We start from the raw sequence: 18,773 nt of genomic DNA on the forward strand, positions 1-18,773 counted from the left end.
TTGCGTTTGCCAAGTTCAAGTGCCATCTTAAAAGAACTCTAGGGTTCATAAAACACTTTGCAGTGTTTCTTTCCAGCACTCTCATGACTGTGCATAGCACCTTGTGCCTTTTCAGTAACATCAGCATAACACATGGTGTCTGAGTAACTAAAAAAAATCTTCTCATTTCTTGGCCAAATTTCCATTGGAACCAGACTTAAGCCAAGCAAATGGCGAGATTTAGAAATCCCATCACTCTGAATGGCTCCGAGTTGGCCAGATAACATTTTATCTGGCTGAGGAGTTATACAGCTAACTTGCAGGTCTATCCAGTACCGAGCGGTAGGAAGAGCTGCGTTAGTGCCCGGCGCACCTGCGGTTGCCGCACGCACAGTGCAGCTCACCTACCGCTCGATCCTGGACAATAATTTTATGTAAATGTAAACCGCGTCCGTGAAGCGTTAGGCCCGCGCAACCCATTTTACTGGATAGAGCGCCTATACAGTATCCTGGGTGCGCGGGCCTAACGCTTCACGCCACGCTGGTATCTGTCATTTCAAATGTCATTTGAAATGACAGATACCAGGAAGTCGGGACTGCCAGTCCCCCCTCCCCTCCTCCCGAAGGAGGGCGCGAAAAGCAGCCTTGCTCCGGGAGGAGGGGAGAAGGGACTGGCAGTACGAAGCGGCGAAGCGACTTGGGGTGCAAAAAGTAAGTTGCTTCGCCGCTTCACACTGTCAGTGTCTCTTCTTCCCTCCTCCCGGAGCAAGGCTGCTTTTCACGCCCTGCTTCGGGAGGAGGGAAGAAGAGACACTGACGCGGCGAAGCAACTTACTTTTTGCAGCCCCGATCGGACCTCTCCTGTCTCCCGCTGCGCGACTTACTTTTTTTTGCAGCCGTCCGGCCATCAGGAAGAACGCATCGTGGCTCCCCTGCCTCCTGGGGAAGATGGATGCCAGCACGGGGGAAAGCGGCCCCTGTGCATGCAATTGGCCGCTCAAGACATGACGCGTGGTGACGTCATGTCTTGAGCGGTCACGTCTTGAGCTTCTGTCAGTGTCTCTTCTTCCCTCCTCCCGGAGGGAGGAGGGAAGAAGAGACACTGACAGAAGCGGCGAAGCAACTTACTTTTTGCTTTTACGTTTTTTTTTGCTTCGGGAGGAGGGGAGAGGACTGCCCCGGAGACCGGCACCCATGATCACGGCCGGGGCAGGTGAGCGGGGGCTGGGGGAAAGCTTGCCATCTACCCTTACCCCTGCCTCTACCGCAGGGGTAAGGGTAGGCGGTAAGTTAGCAGGTTAAACGCGCGGCAAAACGGCAGGGAAAGATAGCGGTAGTCGGGGTGCGGGTTGCTAGGGAATAGCCAATTCGCTCGTTTGCATGCAATATACATGCCGCGTGCGGAAGGGGTTGCCCGGGGATTTTAGGACACGGTAGGAGTAGGATAAAGGGGATTCGGGATCGCAGGAAGGGCTAACGCAGGTTAGGAGCGGGTTAGGAGTGGGTTAGGAGCGGGGTAAACCGGCCGCACTTTACTGGATAGACCTGTTGATGAGACAGAGGCATTCTAGAGTGGGGTCAGCCCTCCCATTAAGCTGAGTGAAGGCTGATTTTCAGCGTTACCTGGTGCAGCACTGTAGCACTTTGTTACTTTGTAGCGAGTTGTGGTTGATGACGCTGCTACTTCCCCGGTAGGCGAGGCTGGATCAACCGGATTCCTGGCAAGAGGGCTGCTACAGGGTAGAATTGCCTGGACTGAGATGCTCTCAGTAAGAGGCTGAGGCAGGGCTAATCTACTAGCAGATTCCCTAAATAATATTCATAGTAGGATTCTCCTCTTTATCCTCTACCCCTTTGACTTAGCTAAGGTGAGCCCTTTATAAACAAAAAAGACACATTTCACATCAGGCAGTAATTTCATATAATACTTTGCAATATAATGAAAGTACCTTTGGAAAAAAAAAAAAGGGGGGGGGGGAGGAGAAAAGAGTCTTGCACAATGTAAAGTGCAACGAGAATCATCACTTTGCCTAGCTGATACGAGCTTCGGCTTCCTAACTTCTACCTCAGTGCTAACAATCATTACATCTGTCAAAGCAAACCAGCAGCCTTCTTGTCATGTGCTCCCTATCTTCTTTCACAGGCAAGTATTTGGGCAATACAGATTCAAACAAGTGGTGTCACTTTTAATCTTCCCCAATGCAAAGTAAGAGCCACTTTGTTAAGGGACTCGCCTGCAAACTCCCCAGCATTCATTACAGTTCTTAACATTATTAATTGTTTAGTTGCGATAACCCCACTAACCCTCCTGCAAGTGTGATATTCAAAATCATCTAAAGCTTACAGTGACAATTTTTATTAACTCTTGTGCATACATTTTCAAGTTAAGGAAAACCAGTTTTATATATGTGTGTGTGTGTGTGTGTGTGTGTGCGCGTGCGCTTTTCTGCCCAATGGCTTTACAATCTATGACTCTATAGAAATGAACCACAAATGATGCACTCACTCGGCAGAGTGTAATTACCCAGCCATTGCATGTGCAACAAGATGGCAGGGAGTGATTCTGGCATAAAATAAGAGGAAGGACCTTTGGGATCTGCACAAGGAGCTTTACCTCCAAACAGCTGTCCCAGCTGCTTCTAGAAAGAGAATCCTATCTTTTAAACCAGGTTTCTGACATCCATTTCCTTATCAACTTCCCAAGTCACATTGCCAATTGTCGAGTTAGTAATAATGGAGAAGGCATTTCCTGGTGCTTGATGACTTCCTAAAGGCGGGGCCTTGACATAAGCCTGGTGGTCAAACAAAGATGGCTGTGAAAATCGATATTACTATTACAGGACAAAATAAAACCTTTAAAAAATTAGGAAATACATTGGCTGAAAAGTCAAGTTAATCTAGTTACAAAGAGGACAAAAGAAGTAAAAAAAAAAATACAAAAGAACCCATAATGAACAGACCACGTAAATTTCACTAATTCTCCTATTATATAGAAACAAGCTATTTGATTATTAAACATCAGAAAAGATAGGAGGAAAAGATTTCAGCCATGTGACAGACCTTTTACCCTCTTTCAGAGACCCTGTTACAGATTACTATGGAGAGCAAGTTCAAATATCAATTTGAGATCCCCGACGAAGCAGTTGTATGGTGAAACGTTGGCCATGTCAGAACCTGTGCTGAACTTTCCTAACATCATGTTTAATGGACAAAATATTTCCCTCTTTTTGAAACATCTCTGTGGGACTTTATGAAGCTAAGTCTGGCTTTTATTTATGAACATTTTTCTGCCATGTTTTCCTGCTAATATTCATGCTTGTCTAGCAAGAGGATAAATGGCAACACTTTTCTAATGAAAAATCTTTTTTTTTTTAATTAATATTTTGGATGGGAAGAAGGTTTTTCTGACTTATGATATTGCGGGTCTCTAAAAGAGGGTAAAAGCTCTGCGAGATGGCTGACGTCTTCTCCTCCTATCTTTTCTGGTGATTTATGAAAAGTCAGGTTGCCACAGTAATCTATACTTACAGAATGAATGTTTTCCAGACAGTCAGATGAATACATAGAAACAGAAATGACAGCAGAAAAGGACCAAATGGTCCTTTCAGTTTGCCCAGTAAGCTTATGGTAATATTTTCTGTGCCCTGTAGGTTACCCCATTCTTATCAGTTTCCCACACTGTAAAAGACAGGGTCCTCGTTGCTTGGTGTTTGAATCCAATTCCCCATTATGCTTGCCACTGAAGCAGAAAGCAATGTTAGAATTGCATCAACAGTATCAAGGTTTATTGGTTTAGGACAGTAACTGCTGCACCAGAAAGTTATCCTTATACTTGTTTTCCCAGACTGTATAAGTTGGGGCCTATGTTGGTCACTGTATGAATCAAATTCCCCTTTTCCCCCCTGCCATTGAAGCAGAGAGCAATGATGGAGTTGCATCGACAGTATCAAGGCGTATTGGCTGAAGGGTAGTAATCGCCACACCAGCAAGTTACTCCATGCAGTCTTTTCTTCTTTTCCATCCTTTAGCCTTTAGGGATCCACAGTATTCATCCCATCCAGTTTTGAATTCTTTCACTGTTTTGGTTTTCACCACCTCCTCCAGGAGGGCATTCCAGGCATCCACCACCCTCTCCATGAAGAAATATTTTCTGACGTTGGTTCTGAGATGTTCCCCCTGAAGTTTCATTTTGTGACCCCTAGTTCTACTGAATTCTTTCCAACATCATTAAAACCTTTCAGATATCTGAATGTCTGTATCATATCACCTCTGTGCTTCCTCTATTCCAGGGTATACATATTCATATCCTTCAGTCTCTCCCCATAAGTCTTCTGATACTGACCCCACACACGTTGGTAGCCCTTCTCTGGACTGCCTCCATCCTGTTTCCATCCCTTTTGAGATAAGGGCTCCAGAACCGAACACAATACTCCAGGTGAGGCCTCACCAAGAACCTGTACAAGCGCATCACCACCTCCATTTTCTTACTGGCTTTAGCTATCACCTTGTCACATTGCTTTGCCGTCTTCAGATCATCAGATACTATCACACCTGGGTCCCTTTCAGGCTCATTAGTCTTTCACCCCCCATTACACACAGCTCTTTTGGATTACCACACCCCAGATGCAGGACTCTGTACTTCTTGGCATTGAATCCCAGCTGCCAAATCTTTGACCACTCTTCAAGTTTTTTAAAATCACTTTTCATTTTCTGTACTCCTTCAGACATGTCCACTCAGTTGCAGATCTTAGTACTGTGAACAATAAATTGAAGTCATTTGTGAATTTTATAATAGGTTTATAAATTTATGGCCGGGCCATCCATGACAGGGGCCGACCAATGGCACCGATAGCCCCTGTCACATGGTAAGGGCAAAGGGCCACCCGCGCTATTTTGATTACTGGCAGCCGACGGCCCGAGAGCGGGAGATCGCTCCCGGGACCCCCGCTGGACCACCAGGGACTTTCAGCAAGTCTTGGGGGGGGGGGGGGGATCGGGCAAGTCTTGGGGGGCGGGTCGGGCAAGTCTTGGGGGTCAGGATGATGGGGGTTTGCAATTAATTAAATGGGAAGGGTTGGGGTGGGTTTGGGTTTTTGGGTTTTTTTTTAATGTGCCCTTTCTAGCCCCCCCCCCAAAAAAACGATAAGAAAACCACATGAAATTTTGTGGGTTTTCCTATCGTTTCGCCAGCCCCCTGAAATGCAACGAAATAGGAAATATCATCTTTATTTCCTATTTCGTTGCAAACATATGCACATCCCTAATATACAGTTGCGCTGCTTAACATCCCAGGTAAGTTAGCCCGATAGGTCTATCTGGAATTTAGCAAATTACATCAGGATTAGTATCTTTATTCTTGTAAAAAGTATCTTGGGAATCTTTAATGCCCAGAGAGATGATGATCTTGGTTTAACTTGTCATCTTGAAAACATCCCTCTTAACAGTGCCTTCGGGCACTGATTCAGTATTGGTAGACACTAGCATTACTTCCACCAGATTTCAGAGTCTCCCATCCAAGTACTGATCAGGACCAACCCTTTAATTTCTGAGATTTTATAGGATCTGTGCAGAATATGGTGAGGATGCAGATGTGATAATAAAAAAGACCATAAAAATCAAGATGTAATCTTAAAAAAAACATGCAGAAACATAGCTTCAATACGTGTCTGAACCGTTATGACCCCAGAACATTTTGAGTGATGCATACAGCAACCTAGGCAGATTTTTTTTGCCTACTGCAAGAGGAATACTTTCACAGTGATTTCTAATACAGGACCTGTGCACAGCGTTTCTCAATTGCACATTAGAAATAAAGGGAACAAACAAGTTGTAGGCAATAGCTTTTTATTGGACTAACTTAATACAGGGGTAACTGGCTTCCCAGAGCTATTAAGGGCAGAATCATTTGGAACTGATCAGATTCAGAAGACAAATAGAGCAATAATCAGTGCTTGTACATGTTGGGCTTTTTTTTTTTTTTGCTTTTGTTTTCACTTCTGCTTTTTTGAGTAGATGGGAATGTATTAAGAGTTTTCTGCATGTCATATGATCGCTGCTTGGATCTGTCAGTGTCACACACTTTTGAGCAATGTAGTAATCTCAGAATGACTCTGGGTTTGACCCTCTCCTCCCCCCAGCAAACACTGCTCTTTTATAACAAACTACCAGCAGTTTAATTATGTTTCCTGGCAATCTTCCCCCCATGAAAATTAAAAACAAAAACAGTGTTTCCTCATTGCTGTACCACAGAACTTTTTTTTTTTTTATACTCAAACTTAACCTCTTGTATCTGCTTCCATTTAAGTGCAACCTAAATTAAATTTCAGTAGTATTCTATCTGTAATTTTTGTCTTCCCCCCCCCCCATTTTATACCCAGCAGTCTTTATCCTTCACCCTGTGGCTCTGGAAACTCTTATTTATTTATTTATTTATTTATTTATTTATTTAACATTTTTATATACCGCAATTCATGTAGCAAAGTTACATATCATTTCGGTTTACATTAAAACAATAATAAGCATATAAGAATGCAATTACATTACAACAAGGGAGTGAACTAGGATAAGAGGGGAAAAAGTCTGATGGATGTTAGTGAGGAAACTAGTAGTTGTTTGGCTTTAATCAAATGCTTGTTCGAATAGCCAGGTTTTTAGTCTCTTTTTGAAAGTGTTTGGGCATTGTTCTTGTCTTAGTTCTGGTGGTATGGAGTTCCATTCTGCTGGGCCTGCTGTGGATAAAACTCTTTTGTTTAGAGAGGATTTGATTGGTGGAGCGAAGAGAGAGTTTCTATATGCTGTTCTTACCGGTCTGGATGGTATGTGCAGTTGAAAAGGTATATTGAGGTCCAGAGGAATGAGGTTGTGTATGGATTTGTGTATGATAGTTAACACTTTGTAGGTGATTCTATATTTAATTGGAAGCCAGTGTAAATTTTTTAATACAGGTGTAATATGTTCTCTTTTTTTGGTCTTGGATAGAATTCTTGCTGTTGCGTTTTGGAGCATTTGTAAGGGTTTAATGGTATTAGTTGGGAGGCCAAGTAGAAGAGAATTACAGTAGTCGATTTTTGAGAAGATAATTGCTTGAAGAACTGTGCGATAGTCTTGGAAACAGAGGAGCGGTCTAATCCGTTTTAGGATTTGTAGTTTAAAGAAGCCTTCTTTTGTGGTATTATTAATGAATTTTTTTAGATTTAATTGTTTGTCTAGGATGACTCCAAGGTTTCGGACTTGAGCTGAAAAGGGTGGTTGATTGTTGTTATAGTTGGACATTGTAGGTTTATTGTCTTGTGTTATCAAAAGTATTTCCGTCTTGTTGGTGTTTAGAATTAGGTTAAGGCTCATTAGAAGGTTGTTGATGGATTGGAGGCATTTGTTCCAGAATTCTAGTGTATTTTGTAGAGATATTGTGATTGGTAGGAAAATTTGTACATCATCCGCATAGATGTAGTATGTTAGTTTTAGCTTAGAGAGGAGCTGGCAGAGTGGAAGAAGATAAATGTTGAAAAGGGTGGGGGATAGGGAGGAGCCTTGGGGAACTCCTAGAGATGTGCAGACTGGGTGTGATTCATAATTGTTGATTTTGACCTTGTAGAATCTGTTGTGCAGGAAAGACTTGAACCAGTTAAGGACTGTGCCTTTGATTCCGATGTCGATTAGTCTGTCCATGAGAATTGCGTGGTTTACCGTGTCGAACGCAGCTGATAGGTCTAGGAGGATGAGTAAGCCTGGTTGTTTTTTATTAAGGTTCCAGAGGATGGTGTCTGTTAAAGAGATTAATAGTGCTTCGGTGTTTCGTGATTTTCGAAAGCCGAATTGTGAATGTGCTAGAATATTATTGTCTTCCAAGTATTCTGAGAGTTGTTTATTAACTATTTTTTCTAGAATTTTAGAGATGAAGGGGAGTTTAGCAATTGGACGATAGTTGGCTGGGTCGTCTGGGGATAGGTTTGGTTTTTTCAACAGTGGTTTTAGAATAGCGAGTTTTAATGAGTCTGGAACTACTCCTTGTATTAGTGAGCAATTGATCAAATCAGAGATTGGTTTGGTGATGGTTTCCGAAATGGAGATGAGTAAGTTAGGGGGAATCGAATCTATAGGGTGGGAGGCTGGTTTTATTTTTTTTAAAACTGATTCAATTTCTAATGATGATGTCAAATCAAAGGATTCCAGGCTTGAGTTATGTGGAGTATAAGTGGTGTGGTTTGGTGGAGGAATAGGAATATTCTTAGCTTTTAGTGGATTGATCAGATCGGAGATTTTTTTCTTGAAGTAGTTTGCTAGTTCTGATGCTTTGGTAGCTGCTTGATTGCGATGGTGGTAGGAGGAGGTTTGGTGAGAGATGAGACGATGGTGAATAATGCTCTAGGGTCAAATATGAAATGGTGAATTTTTTGTGAGAAAAAATTTCTTTTTGTTTGTATGATGGAAATCCGGTAGCGGTGCATGAAAGCTTTGTAGGTTTCCAGGTTAGATGGGGATGGATTTTTACGCCATGCATGTTCTTTTTTTCTAAGTTCTTGTTTTAGTGTTCTTAGCTGAGGGGTGTACCATGGTTTTCTGTTTTTCGTGTTAGATTGGATTGTTTTTGTGGTTAGTGGGCAGGTCATGTCTGCAATATTTTTTGTTATTTCGTTCCATGATGATGTAGCAGAATTAGCATCTGAGAGGTTTAATTTGAATAGTGCTGAGGAGAGGTGTTGACTGAGAGTTTCTGCATTGCATAATTTCCTGTATTGTATTGAAGTTTTTTGTGTTAGTTGGTTGATGGGTTAGATGAATTTTAGTGTTGTAGAGATCAACCGGTGGTCCGACCAAGGGATTGGAGAGCAGTTCGTAGATGAAGTCGAGATGAGGTTTTCATTAATGAAAACTAAATCTAGAGTGTGACCTGCTTTATGTGTCGGGTCATTAATGATTTGTTTGAAACCCATAAATTTGAGTGTGGTAAGAAAAGTTTTACAGCTTGAGGATTGAGGAATTTTGTCTACATGGAGGTTGAAATCTCCCATTATTATAGCGGGATTGTCTGAGTTAATGTGTTTGGCTATTATTTCTATTAAAGGGGATGGGTCTGATTCTAGTTTTCCTGGGGATGCATATATTAGGCATATTTGAAGGTGTTTAGATTTGAATATTGCTAATTCCAGGGAGGTTGAAGAGTTTGTTAGTTGAATGGTTAGACCTAGTTTTTTTTTTGCTGCTAGTAGTAGACCTCCACCTCTTTTTTTATGTCTGGGAATAGAGAATATGTCGTAAATGTTTGTGGGGAGTTGGTTAATTAGAGCCGTGTCTTCAGGTTTTAGCCATGATTCTGTAATAGCGCACCAGTCTGGATTTGTTTCTATTAGATAGTCATTAAGGAGATGAGATTTTTTTGGGAGAGATTGTCCATTAAGTAAGGTTAGGGATAGAAGTGAAAGTCCTAGTAGTTGGTTTATTGATGATGTTATGATTGGTATAATTCTTTTTTGTTGGAGTTTGGGAGTATTAAGATTTTTAATAAAGTTTTTTTCGTTGTGTGTGGATGATTGGGATAGTATAAATGTGCATGTTGTAAAGAATTTAGATGAGTGTAGGAGAGGAAAATATTTTGGGAGTTTAGTGATTGTTTAGGTGAGTGTTGGAGTGTTATTGAATGGAGTTGTATGTATGAGTATAAAGGGAAGATAATTTCTTGGTGTATGTTTGTGTGTATGTAAGAGTGTTTGAGTGTTGTGAATGATTTGATGGTTATTAATTAGGAATTAGAGGTGGCATTAAAATTAAGAGAGATGCTTACTGATATTGGTGCGTTATTCTTGGAGTTGTTTGGGATCTTGTTGTTGTGGTGGTGGTTGTATTGAAAAGAGCAAGGTTTAAGAGATGGGTTGTAATGGAAAGTTTGTGCTGATCTTCTTTGTTGTCCTTTGCTGTTCCAAGGGGCTGTACGAAGGGGCGCACAAAGGGGCAGGCCCCTTTGTCGCGCACCTTCGGCGCGCGACGCCCGGTGCGCAGCGCCTGGGAGCGCGCTTGTTTTTGAATCGCTGAGCGGTCGCGTCTCGCGAGGGTAAGCTGCTTACCTTGGTCTTGATAGGCCAGCTGTGCACACATCAGGCCGCGGTGGGAGGGTCTGTCCCGCAAAGGAGACGAAGATCACCCCTCTCCTAGTCACAACCGGAGCTCCTGAAGGTGTCCCTCCGTCCTCCTGCGTCGCGGCAGAGGCAGTCTGGGAGCACGCTTGTTTTTGAATCGCTGAACGGTCGCGTCTCGCGAGGTAAGCTGCTTGCCTTGGTCTTGATAGGCCCGCTGTGCACACGTCAGGCCGCGGTGGGAGGGTCTGTCCCGCGAAGGAGACTAAGATCGCCCCTCTCCTAGTCACAACCGGAGCTCCTGAAGGCTATAAGGATGCATTCTCTGGAGTGTGCCTTCAGTGCTGCTTGTTAGCTGGAAGAGGCTACTAAAGTAGTGCCAACTCTCTTCTCTCTCCCCCCTTGAGTCTCTGTTACATGCCCTGGCCTGACCAGTCTAATGGATGAAGGAGCTACACCTGGCTCCACAGAACTACAGCCTGAGCAATGGGGGGCCTGCCCTTTCCATCTGTATTTTTGTACAGAGACCCACCCCATTGTGTAAGCTGGCATGTCTTGGCATTCTGCTTGATATGTTTTTAGCATTATTGTGTCTAGTCTCCTTTTGGTCAGTTATTGCTTGAAGTGTTTCGTCTTTGCATGGGTCAGTTCATGCAGTATTCCCCCATGCAGATCTTCTCAATTGAGTCCTATATTCACAGAATCATTGGCAAAGTGGAACTATCCATGCTGACGTAACCTCTGTGCAGAGATGCTCTGTTGTGCAGTTTCAAAGCACCTACGGATATAAGGACAATACCTCTTCCAAGAATAAAAGGTTGCCTCAACCCTTTTAAAAAGACATCAGCAAGCAGCAATAAAAAGCACAACATAGCTGAAGGTTTCTTGCATTTAGGTATCAGAAATGCAGAAATGTTTTCCATGTTTGGCCTGGAAAATTGTTACATCTGCCACAGTGCTTGAGTTAGTCTTATGCAGCTAGTGCATCTGATTGACAGATGTCACTGGGCTGATTTGTAATGCAGATGCTAATTAAATAAGAATGATTGGTGTGATATTTTATGTAATCTGGTTTGTGAAATAGTAATGGTAGAAATGCCTCACTCAATGTAACATCACTGTCAGCAGTGCCCTCTATTGTGATTGATTTCTGGCACTTGTGGCGCATAAACAGTGCGCTACAAAACAGTAGAATTCATTATGATAGTAACTTTCAAACTGGTGCCTGGGCACACATGTGCATGCATGCACTGGCCTGCGCCCAGGGACACGGCTATTTTATAACATGAGACAGATATGTTATAAAATAGCCTGTCCGCATGCACATGTGTTCCAAATTTTAAGTGGGTCCATGCATGTGTGCACAAATGCCGCTTCTACCACATAAATCGGGTGCATGCTAGCGCTATTCCCGGTTTTACCAGTTCATCCCCAGTTAAAAGATAGGTCTTCCAAACCCCCCTAGTTTGATGGCCTTTACTCCCCCCAGTTAGCCCCGACCCTTAAAAATCCACAGATCTACCTACTTTTCTTTACACAGCAGGGGGCCTCAGCGTGCGCTGGATCACATAAGTATTTACTCGCACATCTCAGGTTCACGCCTTGAAATGCCCATGCCTTGCCCTGCCCAGGTCACGCCCACACCATGCCCCCTTTTTGCAAACTTCTGAGATGTGCGCACGCTGGGGAATACACTCATTATCTCGACAGCATTTAAAATCCACTCTGTGCCTGCAAGCCCAGCATATTCGTGCATCCCCTGCTTAATGCGTGTGTCGGGCTTTTAAAATTCACCTTTTATGTTTTACACCGTCAGTGTAATTTTTCTAAGAAACATCGTCTAGGAGCAGAGGGTGCTGACTGCCAGAGGTGGAGGGCTTGTGTAAGAAATGGATCTTTTGTGCAAAGATGGGAAATCATTTGCTTACAACAAAGATGTGATTTTACAGGACATTGCATGGACAAGGATAATGGCATGAGTTATTTCCCCTCAGCTTGGGTGAAGACGGTAAATGAAACTGAAAAGAAATATTTCCCAGTTACATGTTTTGCTCCGTTACTAAGAGAGTGACTAAGCACTTAGTCCCTCTCTTATTCCTATCCGTGCACGTAACTGACACAGCCACAAATTGGCGCCTGTTTAAAAAAAGAGGATACCTTAAAGCAGCCGTCTGTCCCAGCTCAACATTTCTCAGCTGTGTTAAACTTTCCTGCCACTGATGCCTAACGTGGCAGATCTACTAAAAGGAGAACGTTTTTCAAGCTCCCCGTTTTACTCTGCTCCTCACTGGCCTTTGTGGCCTGCGAGATTAGCGTGCGCTCCCATCCTACGTATTCCGGTGAGAGGGAAAAACACAGTGGCCAGCTGGGATTTCTCCAGTCCCAACTGTAGGGTCTCTTGCAGAAGTGGGCAAAAAACTTCTAGTGCTGTGGTTTTACCTCCCCAAAATCATTTCTTGAGCTTGAATTTTGTGTGGCGGAAGAAACCAGTTTCAGTTTTAGGGTAAGATTTTGCAGTTGTGTTTTTCAAGGGCTAGGATAGGCAAACTGCCTAAATTTTTGCCTGGGAGAAATACATGGCATTACAGGCACAGGAGGTTGTATGCCTACCTGGAATAATGTCACTGCAGCTGCACTATATCCTCTCTGTGCCCGCCTGACAAAGAGTTTTTGTGAGCATTGCGCCTTACAGTGGTAATTTTGTGGCTCCTGCTTCACCTCCCTCGTTTTATATTTTTCATTCTCAGTTTTCTTGTTTTTTCTTTCATTCTTTTCTTTGTTAATGAATACTAAGCTTTTCTCTCGACCCTTTATTTTTATTTTCTGCACGCATTAAAAAAAATGCAATCTACTTTTTAATGCATTTCATGGTGTCAGTCGCGCTTCTGCTATTGGTTTGACCGCCTGACACTGACAGAGACCAGCAGGCAGACAGATAAAACCCGTAACGTAAGCAAAGTGCAGCCACTGTGTCTCGGCGGGGGGCGAAGTGCCCACTGTGTTTCCCATTTGTCTCCCCTCCTGTCCCCGAGCTGACCACGTCCCACCATGATGATGACGTCAGGGAGAGTCAGCCCAGAGCTGCCACTGATATGTTGAGGGGGGGGGGGGGGGGGAGTGCACGAGGTTTTCTTGCTGACGCCGTGGGCCCTGCACGTTGGTGCGGGTAGCCAACTGGGAGCAAAACAGTGCCTGCACACTTGAAAATCAAATGTATGTCCTTTGACTGCTCTGTCCTGAACATGCCTCTGGGAATGCCTCAAAGTGCACGCGCTGGGGAAGCCGGGGCCTACTTTCAGCCAGACCAGTTTACCCCGGTAAATTGCCCGCCGCATTTCTCTTCTCTTTTTGTTGGTCTGGGTTTCTTTGAAGACTTTGCTCCTTGTCTGTTCCTTGCTCAGATGGGGTCAGACTGTCTCTATGGGAAAGAAGGCATGATAGCATGATAAAGAACATAACACATTTTTTAACTGTCTATAAGAATTTAGCATAATTTCCCCAGAACTGTGATTTTATGTTTAATTTCCTACATTTTTCTATATTTTTCCCTTGCTGTGCAGTTCCATTGTGTGCTTGTAAATATATTTAAACACATCTATTCAACACGTCTTAAGTTCCGGGCACAGGCTGGTGCCAAAGATTATTATCTGCATAGGCTGACGGTGGAAAACTGCTGGTTGGAAAGAACCTGATCATATCTGAAATTTAGCATAGATCTTCATATTGGACTTGAAAATGCTCCTGGGATTTGTCCGCTTACTCTAGGTTCTGTGGCCTGCTCTGACACATCATAGGGAGAAAGTTAATTTGGCAAAATCTAGAGATGTGTGGGTGGATGATGGGCGCTTGCTGAGGAAACGGAGTAGGCGGTGTGCAGTGGCCCAAGACCGCCGGGCTTGCATCAGGCAGGTGATAGCTTTTGTGACACTGTACTGCTCCTGCATATTGTTTTACCTATCGAAGAATTTTGGAAAAAAAAAAAAAAAAAGTTTTCTGGTTTTTAATTTTTAATTTGTTTTTTCCTAAGGGCAGCTGAACCCACCAACTTAGAATTAAAACTTCACGTTTGAGACTCACCGAGCCATCAGGAAGAAAAGCTGTGGCCATCACAGCTGAATTTTGCACTTTTCAAAACCCTCTTGGTCTACCACAAATGATGCTCTAGCACTTTATGTATTGCTCGATGCACTGTGTCTGTTACAAGTAGATTATAGCCTGTTTTCACAGTATGGCAGATCAGGCTTCATTTTCCTAACATTTCTGCCCAAGTGTTAACGCATTTCTCAGAGTTAAGTCCTCCCTGTGCCCAATCTGCAGCGTATAGTAACACAATGCTAAGAACCTTTAAAACGGGACCTGCTACAATTTGAATTCTACTTTAAGAGGGTCATTTTCAAAGCCGTATCCAAGAATAAAACAGTGGTTTACCTGTGGAAATGGGCTTCTACAAAACTGCCCGCCCAATATGTGTGTAAAAGTATGCGCACATGTACTGTATACACTTACTTTCCCCTCAGTGAGCGGAGGTGTTCCCAGGGGTGAGGGTTCAGGAGGGGTATGTACTTTTGCATTTTCCAAAGTATGCCCATATTTTTCTTGAAAAAAAAAAACAAAAAACACTGCACATACATTCGTAAGTGTACATGTGTGCACAGGTAATTTTGGTGGGATAGTTTTCCCAGGGAAGGTACAGGAGAACTTTCCCTTTGAAATTTGGTGCACAAATGGGGCAGTTAACGAAATTACCCCTTCCATGACAATTCTTATCACTGACGCTTACAAATGGAAGGCTTTGATTTTGTACCTGGCACGTATTAAAGATCGTTCATTCTTTAATAAGCTCTTGTGATAGAGAAAACCGGGTTTATAACAATGATTATAACAAACCGATTGAAGTAACAAGTATTCGAATAGGAATGGAGCAACAAGGAAAGAGGGAGGAGAAAGTTTTATTTATTACTGGGGCAAATTGTCCACCAGTATGTTTTTCTCTCTTGTATAAATGATAAAAGAGCTCAATGAATAATAAAACTTACCAAAACAAAAAATGATATAACGTGAAATACTTTAAGTGCACACATATTTATGAAAATATATCCCACCTATATTTTTAGGAGAGTTTACATTGTTTAATGCATTAAAATATGTATTATCGTTTGTTTTTAATTGTTTTGCTGTCCTGGCATCTATAATTGGTTTGATTATGTTTTCATTTCAACTGCAAGATTTGATTTTTTACCAATATCAAACAGGTCTTGATGGGTTTGGTGTTTGAATTTAGCCCAAAATTACACTGTCCATTTCAATCTGCACAGAACACCTTCTAATTCACCTTATTTATACAACATTTGTCTTATTAAACACTAAGAAGTTTTGATGTCTGGTTAGATCATATACATGATCCAGCCGACTACATGGATTATTCCTTTAAAAATAGGGCCCAATGTTGTGCAGGGGCGAGTTGTGGACCCTTGGGCCGACCTGCGGGAGACTTGGGAGAAGGTGTACAACAGTCTCAGAACTACAGGCCGGGAGGCAGACCGGGCAGGCTGGAACAGGCTGGCCTCACCCCGGAAGCTGCTGCTCCCCCGGGAGGAGCCCTTGGGGGCCCGGCCGCTGAGACTTAGGAGGTCGCTAGTCCAGGTCCAGACGAGCTGGGGCTGGGACCAGTAGATACCAGGCAGGGGCTGAGGCAGGAGGAGGTCAGGCAGCGCAGGAACCAGACAGGAACTGCGGCAGGCTGGAGCAGGCAGTGCAGGAACCAAGCAGGAACTGCGGCAGGCTGGAGCAGGCAGTGCAGGAACCAAGCAGGAACTGCGGCAGGCTGGAACTCAAGAGCAGTTAGCAAAAGCGCTACAGAGAGTCACGCACAAGCTAGGCAGGCAGGCAAGCAGGAAACGGAATGCGAAGGGATCACACTCCGGGGCACGGGACAACAGGGCACCGCAAGGGACCCGGTTACAAGGCGCCGCAGAGAGATCCGCGGCAAGCCTAAATAGGACTAGGCGTCTGATGTCAGGGCTATGGGCGGAGCACGCTCTAGCGGGAAGAGAGCTAGATAAGCGCTGCGTGGGTGGACGCGCGCGCCTAGGGGGCACGGGGAAATGGCGTCTCCCCCGCGGGGACGCCCAGGAAGCATGCCAGAGTCAGGAGCAAACCGGCTGGAAACCCGAGGTAAGGGCCGGGACGCAAGGGTCGCGGCGCGGACCGCAACACCCAAAGCATAAATACCTTGAACTGCTAGGCTTGGAAAAAGTTCTAGTGACAATAAACTCTGCAACTGAAGGTTACATACTTTTCAAGTATCACCAATAGCCCAAATATGTCATGGCAACATTAAATATGTAATTTTTAAAAATGTTATAGAGCAATCTCAGACTTTGTTTAGCAGCAAATATGTCCCATAAAGAGTCCATTTACAGATGAGAAAAGGCCAAATCAAAATCAGTCAGTCAATCTGATTTAATCACAGACGTTATATACATAATTGATCATTTTGCACAACCATTTCCTCAAGCAATATCCTGAAATAATATATGTGAAATAATATACAATATACTGTAATATGCAATACTTATTATAATCTATTTTATCTTTTGAAGTACATTCACCTCAGCTCGCTTCTTTTACTCTGGTGAGATCCCCTGGGGTAACCATCTCTGATGATCTTAAAATGGAGGAGGCAGTGGAGTAAGCAACTAGGAAACAGAACCTCCTGTAAACCCTGTTTTGTTTTGTTTTTTGACCCATAAGTTCCCTGCTGCCCCACTGGGTCAGCAGCTCAGTTGGAACTGGGATCTCGGCGCCATGAGCTTCACCTGTTTTACATTCCCCTGCCCTAACATCAGGCCTTCCAGAATACTACAGTCGTGGACTCTAAATATGAACACTAGATATGATACAAGAAAAAGATCAAGAGTTAGGGATCTGACAGGTATTTGTGACCAGACTGGCTACTGTTGGAGGCAGGATTCTGGGCTCTATGGACCTTGGTCTGACCCAGCATGACACGTCTTATATTCTTATGTCACCCTTGAGCAAGAACCATGACACCTTCCCTTCCACCCCCATCGTGGGCTGTGAATGCTGCCTCCACAGCATTCCTGGCCCCAAACGACCCAGGGAAAAGAAGACTTGACCCACAGATCGAACTAGAAAGTGCACAGCCTTGCTACAGACAAGCCCTTGAAACTCCTGTTTTTAGTTTTAGTAATAATAATCCGTGCCCTAAATACCATTCCAAATCTTCAGTACTTTTTTTTTACAGGGTTGAGTATGCCATTGATCTAAATGTTAGAGAGCTTTCAGAAACATCTTGTCATTGCTTTTAATTATTCCCTAGATCTGAGGAGCTCCCTGAAGGGTTTTATTTGTGTTTATCCCTGCAATAAATCTTGAATTGAAATTTGCCCCCAAAATGTGTTGATATGACATGCTGTACCTCTTCAGTTCATCCTGGGCAGTGAGCAGCATGCAGACAGTTGGTATCCAAGGCAGCCAGCACATACAATTATAGAATTGAAAATCATTCTGCTATAGTGCATCAGTGTTGTATCTTTTTCCCAGATTGCCACGAACTGTGAGTTTTATATGCCCTTTGTTGATTGTATTTCTGATGTAAAAGGATGGAATGAAAACCAGCTGCTAATCATACATCTCCGTTTTTTGTGTAGCGCCATGGTCTGCTGAGCACGAAAGTAATAAAATATCTTAGATGTTATTAGTATCTGCCTTTAATTATTTCTCTTCGTTGATTATACATGGATAACCAGAGTGAACTGACAAATTCATGAACAGTGGATATATTTAAAGTATCAACAGTATAACTGCATATTTGGGCCCATGCCACCATCAGCATGATGCCTGGGTTGCTTCTAAAAGTAGATATGCACCAGGGGTCTGATTGCTGGCAGTAATACTGGAACACAGCAGACAGAGAGGCCAGCAGCCACACATCATCAAAGAAAAAAAAGAGACAAGCATACATGTAAAATAAATAAACAAACAAACATACATATAACTATAGGGCTCACCCAGCTTCTCACTGAAATGTGTTTTTTTGTTTTCTTTGCTTTGACTGCATCTCCTTCAGACCTTGAGGGGAATAACTTTCTGCTGTGGTTTATTTTTGTTGTCTCCTACATGGTGGTTGACTCTTCTTCAGGTAGAACTCATCCTGCACCCCACAACATCGATGGTAATTTGATGCCTTTTGCAACATAGTAGAGCCAGGGATTTTGTTATTCATGGTTCACAAAACCTTTCAGTAGAAGAAATGAAGCATAAAGATGAATGGTCTATAACCTCACAGTATTTCTCATCTCCAAAGACTATTCCCTTCTTAAGCAGATACCACAGTCATTCACGTTCACTTTGACGTTGTCTATCTTGCACTAAAAGAATTTGGGCCAGATTGAAGGATCAGGCAACACCCCTACCCCCTCCACCTAAAAAAAAAAGGAATAAAAAACCTGCAGTCAGTTTGCTTGTGCAATTTTTTACTGAACACATTTTTGATTTCTCAATTTCTAGAAGAGAAAAAAAAAATCAACAGAAAACTGTAGGCAAAATCTTGCAGCAAAAGCAAAATGGATCTTTCACTCGGCCCTTAAATTTAGCACTTTTTGCCACAAGTCCCTTCTAATTATTGGTTCCTACTGGCAAGATAATGAGTCAACCTTTGCCATTACTTATTTCATGAGCAGATTTTAGTGATTTTATTTT

General features: G+C 43.2%; 1 protein-coding gene across 11 annotated transcripts in view; it reads left to right on the forward strand.

Moving 5' to 3' along the window:
- PDCD1LG2 (programmed cell death 1 ligand 2) overlaps positions 1-17,769 on the forward strand; it is a 186,730-nt gene extending 168,961 nt beyond the window's left edge. For 10 of the 11 annotated variants that reach the window (XM_029613797.1, XM_029613789.1, XM_029613821.1 and 7 more), the window contains one exon: positions 14,082-17,769. In XM_029613797.1, coding sequence (XP_029469657.1) covers positions 14,082-14,119 — 38 coding nt within the window. In that variant the 3' untranslated portion in view covers positions 14,120-17,769. Of the gene's footprint in view, positions 1-14,076 lie in introns of all 11 variants that reach the window. The other variant, XM_029613845.1, reaches the window with a different exon arrangement.
- Positions 17,770-18,773: the final 1,004 nt, after the last annotated feature.

The sequence above is a fragment of the Rhinatrema bivittatum genome, chromosome 1, assembly GCF_901001135.1.
Source record: "Rhinatrema bivittatum chromosome 1, aRhiBiv1.1, whole genome shotgun sequence".
NCBI lineage: Eukaryota > Metazoa > Chordata > Amphibia > Gymnophiona > Rhinatrematidae > Rhinatrema > Rhinatrema bivittatum.